We start from the raw sequence: 11,754 nt of genomic DNA on the forward strand, positions 1-11,754 counted from the left end.
AAGGCAAGCTGCGCTTCGGATGAAGTCTTGTAAGGCTGGCAGTGGAGGAAGGGGCCTGAGAAACTCTTCCACGATTGGTGGCTAAGGGTTGTGGTTCCTTCCATGAGCTGACCTGGGTGCTCGTCTCCTTTTGGATCCTTGAGGAGGGGTTTGGTTTACCATATCGGGCTGATGAGTATTCCTAGCTTGGTGGACTACCTCACGCTTTAGGGATTTGAGCCTACTTCAGTCATGATAGACTTCCTAGGGCTGAGAGGTCGAGGGCTCTAAAGGGTCTGGTGTATGCTCATAAGGGACCAGTAATGGGATTTTCTCTTATATGGGAGTGACGGCTTGGAATTGCTCTAGGAGAATGGTGCAAATGATGTGGCCTTCCTGCACCTTCTGAGTGACTATAGCTTCGAACCCAGAGCATTCTTTTGGCTCGTGGCCCCATACTTGGTGTTATGGGTGCCAGAGGTTTTTTGTGTCCTGGGCAAGGCACTTAAGCTACCTAACGGGCTTGGGAGTGAAGAGACCTTTTAGAGCATTGTCTCAAAGAGGGCCTGCAGAGGGTCTAGCATAGCGCTTACTGGGGCTTACGTCGGGAGGAGTTCTTGCACTGGTGGAAGAGGGACTTGAGGGCATCCTTCTGAGCTACCATGAGCTTCCTGGCATTACTGCATCTCTTTATCAAGAGTTTGTGGAAGTCAATGCATTTGCTCACGTCATGGCCACGTATCAGGTGATACGAGCACCAGAGGTTCTCAGTTCTTGGAGGTAGGAACTTGGGCTGCCTTGTCGGCTTTGGCGTGACGTATCCGTCTTCGAGCATTCTGGAAATAGTGCACGGAGGATGATGGGTGCCCCATCATCTTCTTGTATTGTCACTATGTGAGAAGCCTAATTCCCCCCAAATTCTTCTTTAACTCTTCGAGCTTTATCTGATCCTTGTTAATAAGGGCTTCGATAGTGTCGTTGAGCTTAGAGCAGTCCCTAGTGAGTGGGGTGGCCTACTTTCTTGTGATAAGCACAGTACCTTTCGTGTGTCACTTGTCGAGCTTGTTCTGGAGTGCTGACCTCTGGCAGCTGAATCATGTTTTTCTCCAATAGTAGTTGAAGTAGTGTAGGGACCCACTCCTTGTCAAAAGGATACATGTTGTTATGGTGCTGGGTCTAAAAGTCACTTGCTTTATGTTTTTAGGGGACGGGACCTTATTGTAGGACTGCTACTTGCCCCTGGCCTGAGATGTTTGTGCCTTGAAGAGGTCCAGGGTTTGAGGAGCGGCTATGTTAGTGTTAGTCACGGTGATGACTGCACTGATCACTGCTTTCTGCTGGTTGCCTTGATTGTTGGAGCAAGAGTTCGAGCCAGAGGGTTTATGACGAGATCCATCATGGTGTTTGAACAAACCCTCCATACGGACTCCTTTGGAGTGAGCTCTAACATGGAGGGTGTATTGGAGGCCTCAACATGCAGGGCGATCTCAGGAAGTATGTTCCATATGCAACTCTGGACATCTTCTTTTTCAGTCATGGGAGTAGCATGGAAGGTTGCCAGCTCTCTCCATTGAGCGATGAACTTGTCAAGCGGCTCACCAAGGTCTTGAGTCAGAGTGAGGAGCTCGATAGGTTCCACATTCCTTTGGAATTTGTAGAAGCATTGGTAGAACAACTGCTCCATTTCCTGCCAAGTATGCACCAAGTTTAGAGGCAGCCGAGCATACCACTAGAGGGCTGGCCCTTAGAGAGTCTCGACGAATCAATGGAGGAGGAATCACCCATCAGTCACCGCCTCTCGACAGGCCGCTTGGAAGGGAGCAGTATGCTGGTGCAGGGACGTAGTACCATTGAACAGGGGAAGCTTCCCTTTTCGATAGTTCAGGGAAAACAATACCTGGTCGATGTATGAAGGGTACAACTTCCAGTAGAGCAGTGCCTCTTGCATGCCCGGGACCTTGTTCTTGAAGCTATTGGCCACCATGGCGTCTATGTCGATCTAGGAAACCCTGCAAGAAGGAGAGCTGTCTTGGGAGACCAGTGGGAGAGTTTGTTTGGGAACTGTGTCTTCGCCAGATGGGGAATCAGTCTCATGGTGAGAAGAAGGGGACCTAGAGGCTTCTAGATGTTCCGCCGTTTTGAGGATGGACTGCATCATTACCTTGAATCTGTTCATTCGCTCTTCTTGGGCGTTGTCTTGCTCGTTAATAAAACTGATGGTTTCTTCTGGAAGGTCAGAGCCAAGTGGAGTAATGAATGGCCGGGGTTGGCGAGTCGTGCATGGTAAGTCAGTCTGGAGGGGCTGAGCATGCCCCGACTGGACTCGAGCCTTATATGCTGACCTTGTGCACTCGACGGTCTTGGGACTATGGCTTCTGGGCACTGATCATCGAGCTGTATTCTTGAACCTGCTCAAGTTCTGAAGTGTGTAGAGGGTAGAAGGGATTATGAGGCAGCAGGTCACCGAAGGTGGTAAGCTCAACTACCTTAGGGGTTTCTTTAGTCAGGATCTGCAGACCTTTCTTCTGCTTGATCTTGAGGGGGCTATGGACCTCACTCCAGAACCAAGCCTACGGCTTGGACTGCCCCACTTTTCTTGAGCATACGAGGGCCATGTCTATGACCTGGAGAAAAGAGTGGGGTTCAAGGACAGAAAGAAACCTAGGTTTCCGTCTTGGAGGCTAGAGGCCTCAGTCCGACATCAGGTCGTTGCCCTGAATTCCTTTGTGAAGCACGTGTGCACAACTAACTTAAGGCTGGCTCAAGATGGTACTCTTAGGGAAGACCTTTGAGTAACAGGTCTCAAGGTGCTTGCCTGGTGAGAGAGGAGTGACAGAAGAAGGAGCTGGTTCATGACTCCGCCTCAGTAGGGATCGGGGAGGAACTTGTAAAGTCGGTGCGTGTGAAACTTTAGGGTTAACGATCCAGGTGACTTGGGGGTCAGCCCCGGTTTGCTCAACTGGTTCGACCTTAGGAGGTTGAGACCCACGAGCTTGTGTCTATGAGGGACCGGGTAGAAGCCCATATCTCACAGGGTGAAGTTGTGTGTGATGAGAGGGAGGAAAAAGTGGTCAACCCTCATGTGCTCGAGATGATGCCAAACTGGCACTGTCGCAAGCTGTGGGATGCATGGAGGGTGTAGGGTTTAGCCCGAGAAGGCCTAGCCTTGAACACGAGTTCGAGGTAGCATAAAAGATTCCCCGAGTTGTGGCTCGAGTGGTTGGACCATGAGTTCTTAGGTGTGTACATGGAGTGGAGACCCCAGGACTTCCGCCTCCACGTACCGAGCCTCCAGGTGTAGAGGTTCGAGGTATGAAGGACCTCAAGGGGTAGCCTTGTGGTGGCCCTCAGAAGCGATGGAAACGCTAGAGTGGACAGGGCAGCCTTGCAACATACCCCAAAAATATGACTAGCGAGGGACTTGCCAGTAGCAGAGTGCATGCTGTGTGTGGTAGCAGATGTACTACCATGCAAGGGGCCTTGATGGAGGGTCCACTAGGGGGAGGAAGAGGGGAGTCATGGACCTTTAAGTGTTAGGACCCTTAAAGGTGGACAGCGCGACGAGTTTAGTGCATGCCGAGATGAATAGAGGGTGGACAGCGCGACAATTGAAGGAGAGAAGAGCCGTACGGTGATGTCACGCGCGACAACATGAGTCACGCGGCGATGGTGTGCACGACGAGTGTAGGCATGCGGCAAAGGGAGGAGCGCAACAGCAGTGGTCACTCGGTGGTAGGCACTAGGTGAAGTCACGCAATGATAGGCGCAGTGGAGGCGCACGATGATAAATGAGAAAAAGAGAAGGGAAGCGTGTGGCGAAGCAAAGGATGCATGGCGCGGCGAAAGGAAGAAGCGCATGGCGAAGTTAAGGATGCACGGCGTGGCGAAAGGAAGAAGCGCGGGGCAAAGCGAAGGACGCACGACGCGGTGAAAGGAAGAAGCACCCGGTGAAATGAAGGGCACACGACATGCACAAGTGGAAAAGCCGTACGAAGAACAGGTGAATGCGTGAATCATGATTGTGTGAGAAATGTATGTTTATGTGGTTATATTGTGAGGAAACTATGATTATCATGTTCTTTGGCAAGAGATTGAAGTTATGGAGTATGTTCTTGAGGCATGCTTAGTACCACTGTGAAATTCCAGGAACTTACCCATTTTGTTAAAAGGGTTTTGAATAGCCAAACAAGGTCCGATTTGCCTCAAATCATAGCCATTGGAAAGCTACGTGAGTCTAGAAAAATGTTTATGTTTGTTCCTTGTTGAAATTCGTTACAAAAAGGGAGATATATTTATAATTGTGTGGGTAGGTTACTGTTTGACTGTTTTCCTGTATTTTGTACTAACCCTACTGTAATCACTTGCTTTCATCAACTAAATGGAGTCCAATTTCCACCAAACTACATCATTTGAAAGAGCCTTGGAAGGACTAAAAGTTGAATGAACAAATTATTTTCTAATTCCTCATAAATTGGAAGATATGCATCATTTTGTGAAGATGTGTCATTGTTGGCAGTTTCCTAAAAACCATAACTATCAACTTATTTGGAACGGACTTTTGGACAATCATAACTATCACCTTATTTTGGACCAAATAAGATTCAACTGTATTCAAACCATCTTCTTTTGAAATACTGGTGTGTCTAGTACAAAAATTGATTTGGAACCGTTTTCAAACTCTAATTGGTCCAAGAGTTACGACCCAAACTGTGACACATGTCATGGTCTACGAATGCAGAAATTGTGCTATATGCTTAAGTGTGATATTGCCTTTCTATCGTGATATTGACACTATTAATGCGATATTACCACGAATTATGCTACATGTGAATGGGTACCTATTGTGTGAATGATAATACCATACTGTTTATGTGGTGTTATGCTACATGTGAATGGGTACCCACTGTGTGAATGATTGTACCATATTATGTTATGCTACATGAGAATAGGTACCTACTGTGTGAATGATGGTACTGTGCTTCTTATGTGATACGAAGATGGGCACCTACTGTGTGAATGATGGTGCTAGCACCAAAGATCTTCCCTAACTCCTCATGATAGGATGAGAGTCAGGATGTGATCAGTTGGGACGGTCGTGCCCCCAGATCTATATAGGCACTACGCATTGGGTCACCCAATGGTAGTGTAGTACTCTCTCGCCAAAAGGGTATAAGGAAGGGGTCGTGTCTTGCAAGACCACTACCTATCAAAAACCCAAGGAGCGTTGGGGATGTGCGTGTATATATGTGTGTGAGGACATTACGAAGTGGGGGACCCATTTCTCATTGTCCTCCCTCTTGAATGAGGGTAGAGGTTTCATGCAACAGGATTGGCTTAGCCTGAGCAATGAGACTTCTACTTCAGGAGTCAGCCTTATTGGTTTTGTGATTGTGATCTGTAGCCCTTACTGTTCTTCTTTAAGTAGGCGATTGTGACTTATGCACTGTATATGGGGTTGATTTTATGATGCTACTGTTAAAATGTTGAGAAGCATGTCTAGGGACTTCATTTGGTACCTTGTGAATGTATGTGTATATATATATGTGCATTGCATGTTGTTATCACTGTTACGCTAGTGGGAATGCAATGGTGCATCTATGCTTACTGGGCTAGTTAGCTCATTTCATCCCATCTTCATAACTGTAGAGTGAAGAGTGTGGAATCTGTACCAAACGTGGGTGGCCATTTTGGGAACTCGAAGCTCGAAGTTCAGAAGTTGAAAAGCCGTCCTATGAAGACTTTCATAGTATGTTTTGGTGATCTCAGATTTATGATGAACATTTCTTTTTGTGTATATTTTTTTTGGCCAATAGTGCCTTGAGAAAATTGTAATGACTTTGATAATGAATGAATGAGATGGCTATACTTGACTTTTGATATTTTCTCCTATTGGAGTGGTTTTTATTCTAGTTTTCTTTCTTGTGTGCTCTTGATTTCGTTTTTTACAGTTTGAGTCTCTCCTACCTGAGTGACATTCGCGACCTCTATGATTGCGATCCTATGCTCTGTCACCCTCCGGTGGTGTACGGTGGGGCCAAGGGGTGGTGGGGTCATGACAGTTATGGCATCGGAGCAGCCAGGATAGGATTTTTGGCCTAGGGAGTCTTATGAGTGTCTGTAGGATAGTTCTTTGTTTAACTAGTAACTGGGTGTTGATGTTTTAGGTTGGAGATACCGAGGACTCGTACAAACAACGTGAGTTCAAGCAATGAGAACCCTGAGACTTTTGAGGAACTTGTCAGAACTTTGGGGGCCATGGCACGAGCAATCAGAGAAGCTATACCGGCCCCGTCTACCCCTGCCTCTGATATGAGTGATAGTAATCTAATAGAAAGGTTCAGATGGATGGCACCTCCAAAATTTTTTGGGCATGGCGGAGTAGAAAAGGCCGAGAGCTGGAGAAGGCAGATAGAAAAGATCTTTGAAGTTCTAATTGTACCGATGAGTAAAAGTTCAAGCTGAGTACCTTTATGCTAGAAAGAGAGGCTGAGCACTGGTTGAGCTCAGTAAAACAATCACGAGAAGGATAAAAAATTGTGACTACTTGGGAGAATTTCTTGGAAGTTTTCTATGAGAAGTATTTCCCAACTCCGTTAGGGAGGGGAAAGAAGTGGAATTTATCGAGTTGCAACAGGGGAATATGTCTGTTGGGCAATATACATCAAAGTTTACTGAACTCTCCAGGTATGCATCGCATATCATTAGTTCTAAGGCACGAAAGGCCAATAAATTTGAGAGGGGCCTTCGGCCTGAAGTGTGTCACCATGGGGCGCACCGGTTAACTACAGGCTTTTTGTAGAGGGCTTTCGAAGATAGCACTTCCCCTAACCCGCCTAACCCAAAAGGAATTTAAGTTTTTATGGTCCAATAACTGCGAGAGACGCTTTCTGGAATTAAAGAAGAGACTGACTACAACCCTGGTACTGACCCTGCCTGAGGGGAATGAAGATTTCATAGTCTACATGGATGCCTCACACAAAGGGCTTGGGTGTGTACGAATACAACGAGGAAAAGTTATAGCCTACACCTCTAGGAAATTAAAGCCATATGAACAAAACTATCCCGCTCATGATTTGGAGTTAGCGGCTGTGGCTTTTGCCTTAAAAATTTGGAGGCATTATCTGTATGGAGCCCACTTTAAGCTGTTCACTGACCATAAGAGTCTTAAGTACTTATTTTCTCAAAGGGAATTAAACATGAGACAAAGAAGGCCGATGGACTTGCTCACTGATTATGATTGTACCATCAACTACCACCCGTGTAAGACAAATGTCGTGGCAGATACCTTGAGTAGGAAGCCCGTGGTATCGGTGGCTCACATGATGGTCCGAGAGATGAAACTATAAGAAGATGCAATGGAATGACATCCAGCATTGTCCCTTAGGAAGGGAAAGGAATAATTTGATGTATAATGGTAGAGCCCCATCTCTTCCAGCAAATCCGAGTAGCACAGAAGGAAGATCCTCAGCTCATGAAAATCTTCAAGGAAATAAAGTAAAAAAGAAAAGAGGATTTTGTGTTTGGCGATGATGGAATGCTAAGGTTTAAAGGACGAGTTTGTGTCCCCAGCAATGAGAAGATCAAAAGGGCTATTTTGGAAGAGGCACATTACTCCCGATATACAGTACATCCACGGAGCACGAAAATGTATCAAGATTTAAAAAGAGTGTTCTAGTGGAATAATATGAAGAGAGATGTAGGGTTGTTTGTTTATAAGTGTTTGACGTGTCAACAAGTAAAGGCTCAACACCAGAAGCCTGCTGGACACTTACAACACTTATGTATGTTGGAGTGGAAATGGGAGCACATAGCCATGGATTTCATTTCGGGCTTGCCTAGATCAAGTATAGGACATGATAGTAGTTGGGTTATTGTGGACCGACTCACTAAAGATGCTCATTTCTTATCGGTCTGCACCACCCATACCTTGGATAAGTTGGCCCAATTATACATCAAGGAAATAGTGAGGTTGCAGGGAGTGCTTGTCAGTATTGTGTCTGATAGAGACTCTAGGTTTACTTCAAGGTTTTGGAGCAGCCTACAGTTGCCCATGCAGACCAGATTTACTTTCAGTATTACTTTCTACCCCCAAACTGATAGTCAGTCAGAAAGGACCATTCAGACCCTGAAAGAGATGCTAAGGTCAGGTGTTAATAGATTTTAGGGGAAATTGGGATGATCATCTGCCTTTGATAGAGTTTGCTTATAACAACAGTTTCCAGGCTAGTATACAGATGGCGCCTTTTGAGGCATTGCATGGGAGGAAGTGCAGATTATTTGTATGTTGGGACGAGGTCAGTGAAAGGAGGTTGTTAGGACCTGAAATTGTTCAAAAGACCTCAGAGAAGATTGCTTTAGTTCGAGAAAGACTTAAAACAGTTCAGAGTCGACAGAAGAGTTATCCCAACAATCAAAGATGGGACCTTGAATTGGAAGTGGTTGATCGAGTCTTTCTGATGGTGTCTCCAGTTAAGGGCATAATGAGGTTTAGAAAAAAGGGGAAATTGGCTCCACGATTTATTGGACCCTTTGAGATTCTAGAGAAATTCGGAGTCATGGCATACCGATTGGCCCTGCTGCCTGATCTAGCCAACGTTCATGATGTTTTCCACTTGTTGTTGTTAAGGAAATATCAGCCTAACCCGTCCCACATTCTCAAGTATGAGCCAATTCCGATTAGGGAAGATTTGACTTATGTGGAACAGCCAATTGAGAATCTGTATAGGAGATCCCTCTAGTCCCTGTTTTATGGCAGTACCAATCGAAAAAGGAGTCAACATGGAAGGGAGAAGATGAATCCGGGAAAAGTACCCCCATTTATTTGAGTAACTGATGATTTTGAGGACAAAATCTCTTTTTAAGGGGAGATGATGTAAGGACCCAGACTATCCCTGTCGAATGAGTTGAGTGCGCGATGGGATGAATAGAGGGTGGACCACGCAATGATGGAAGGAGAGAAGTGTCATGCGGCGATGGCCCCGGTGGCAGCATGAGTCGCGCGGCTATGGTGTGCACGACGTTGGTAGACGCCCGGTGAAGGGAGGAGAGCAACAGGAGTGGTCGCGCGATGGTAGGCGCTCGATGAAGTTGCGCGGCAATGGGCACAGTGGAGGCGCACGATGATAAATGAGAAAAAGAGAAGGGAAGAGTGCGGCTAAAGGAAGAAGTGTGTGGCAATGCAAAGGATGCACGGCGCGGCAAAAGGAAGAAGCGCGCCATGAAGCAAAGGACGCACGGCGCTGCGAAAGGAAGAAGCGCGCGACAAAGCAAAGTACACGACACGGCAAAAGGAAGAAGCCCACGGTGAAATGAAGGGCGCACGGCACACGCAAGTGGTAACACCACGCGAAGAATTGGCTATCGCCGGCTGGTCACTGCTGCCCGTGTTCCTGGCATGCGTGAGTTGTAAGCGCCACTTGGAGAGTGCATGCTAACTTGAAGCCATGTGTTCAGATGTGTAAGCCTTTTCGCACCACTTGGACAAGCCACCCCACCTCCAATATTAATTAAGCCTCTTCCCTCTCTCACACCCCTCATTTTCCCCTTCATCTCTCTCTCTCTCTCTCTCTCTCTCTCTCTCTCTCTCTCTCTCTCAAGTTGGGAAAAATTGGGTGGGCAGCCATTGTTGGAGTGGGGGTGGAGCTGTGCAAGCAAAGTTGTGAGAAGGCACCAATGCTATGTAGGTAACTAGAGCCTTTACCATTGCACTATATTCATAAGGATACATGAAAACTTATGTATGTGAAATGAGAATTGGACGAAAATCCTTATGCCTTTTTCCACTGAAATTTGGGATTTTATGTTATGATGAATGTGAATGTCATGAGTGAATGCATGAATCATGATTGTGTGAGAAATGTATGTTTAGGTGGTTATATTGTGAGGAAACTGTGATTATCATGTTCTTTGGTAAGAGATTGAAGTTATGGAGCATGTTCTTGAGGCATGCTTAGTACCATTGAGAAATTCCAGGAACTTACCCATTTTTGTAAAATGGTTTTTAATGGTCAAACGAGGTCCAATTTATCCCAAAGCACATCCATTAGAAATATATGTGAGTTTAGTAAAATATTGATATTTCCCCTTGTTGAAATTGGTTAAAAAAAGGGAGATATATTTCGAATTCCGTGGGTAGGTCACTGTTTTTCTGGATTTTGCACTAACCCTACTGTAATATATAGTTTTCACCAACCAAATGAAGTGCAATTTCTGCCAAACCATAGCTATTTGAAATATCCTTGGAAGGAATAAAAGTTTCATGTACAAATTATTTTCTAATTCATTATAGATTGGAAGATATGCATCATTTTGTGAAGATGTGTCACGATTGCCAGTTTGATAAAAACCAGAGCTATCACCTCATTTGGAAAAGACTTTTAAGAAACCAAATGGAGTCCAAATTCTTTAAAATTGACCTTGTTTGAAAGATATTGTCTTAACATGAATTTTAATTTTTGGAAATGTCTCAAATTCCTTAACGTTCTGAAGTTTAGCATTGTGAAGTAGGGTACGTCGCTGATCCATGCACACATGCAAAGTACAACGACTAGGTCGGCATTCTCGTGAACCTTTGGGGGGCCAAATAAGATTCAAGTTATTCAAACCATCTTCCTTTGAAATATTGCTTCGTCTAGTACAAAAATTTCTTTGGAACCATGTTCAAACTCTAATTGGTTCAAGAGTTACGACCCAAATTGTGAGCGCATGTCATGGTCTACGAATGCAGAAATTGTGCTATATGCTTAAGTGTGATATTGCCATTATTATCGTGATGTTGCCACTGTTAATGTGATATTACCACGGATTATGCAACATGTGAATGGGTACCTACTATGTGAATAGCATACTGTTTATGTGATGTTATGCTACATGTAAATGGGTACCTATTGTGTGAATGATGGTACCATACTGTTTATGTGATGTTATGCTACATGAGAATAGGTACCAACTGTGTGAATGATGGTACCGTGCTGCTTTTGTGATATGGAGATGGGCACCTACTATGTAAATGACGGTGCTGGCAGCAAAGATCTTCCCTAACTCCCCATGATAGGATGGGAGTCAGGATGTGATTAGTTGGGAGGGTCGTGCCCTATAGATCTATAAAGGCACTACGCATTGGGTAACCCAATGGTAGCGTAACGCTCTCTCGTCAAAAGGGCCCAAGGAGAGGGTCGTGTCTTGCAAGGCCACTGCCTTTCGAAAACCTCAAACCTCCTGAATGAGGGTAGAGGTTTCTTGCAACAGGATTGGCTTAGCCTGAGCAATGAGACTTCTACTTCGGGAGTTAGCTTTACTGGTTTTGTGACTGTGACCTGTGGCCCTTACTGTTCTTCTTTAAGTAGGTGATTGTGACTTATGCATTGTATATGGAGTTGATTTTATTATACTATTGTTATAACGTTGAGAAGCATGTCTAGGGACTTCATTTGGTACCTTGTGAATGTATGTGTATATATATGTGCATTGCATACTGTTATCATTGGTACACTAGTGGGAATGCAATGGTGCAAATCTGCTTACTGGGCTAGTTAGCTCATTCCATCCTATCTTCATAACTGTAGAGTGAGGAGTGGGGCATCCGTACTAAAGGTGGGCGGCCGTTTTGGGGACTTGAAGCTCGAAGTTCAAAAGTTGGAAAGCTGTCCCGTGAAGACTTTCATAATATGTTTTGGTGGTCTCAGATTTATGATGAACATTTCATTTTGTGTATATTTTTTGGGGCCAGTAGTGCCTTGAGAAAATTGTAATGACTTTGATAATGAATGAATGAGA

General features: G+C 45.1%; 1 protein-coding gene across 1 annotated transcript; it reads left to right on the forward strand.

The window, feature by feature from the left end:
* The first annotated feature begins 2,104 nt into the window (after window positions 1–2,104).
* LOC148783754 (uncharacterized) lies at window positions 2,105–8,717 on the forward strand. Its single transcript, XM_088872079.1, has 4 exons — window positions 2,105–2,262; window positions 6,144–6,314; window positions 6,577–6,663; window positions 8,195–8,717. The coding sequence occupies exons 1-4, from the start codon at window positions 2,105–2,107 to the stop codon at window positions 8,715–8,717; spliced, it is 939 nt and encodes a 312-aa protein (XP_088728205.1).
* The last annotated feature ends 3,037 nt before the right edge of the window (window positions 8,718–11,754 follow it).

This window comes from Amborella trichopoda, chromosome 1 (assembly GCF_054954075.1).
Source record: "Amborella trichopoda isolate Santa Cruz 75 chromosome 1, AtrichopodaSantaCruz75HAP2 v2.0, whole genome shotgun sequence".
NCBI classification, from domain to species: domain Eukaryota; kingdom Viridiplantae; phylum Streptophyta; class Magnoliopsida; order Amborellales; family Amborellaceae; genus Amborella; species Amborella trichopoda.

Excerpts from the sequence above, each read along its gene's own strand:
- LOC148783754 (XM_088872079.1), top strand. The coding sequence starts at position 2,105 with ATGTTCCGCCGTTTTGAGGATGGACTGCATCATTACCTTGAATCTGTT. Across the intron at positions 2,263-6,143 it reads GGGTTGGCGAGTCGTGCATG|GTTGGAGATACCGAGGACTC; the intron begins GTAAGTCAGTCT and ends TTGATGTTTTAG. Across the intron at positions 6,315-6,576 it reads GATAGTAATCTAATAGAAAG|GGAGGGGAAAGAAGTGGAAT; the intron begins GTTCAGATGGAT and ends CAACTCCGTTAG.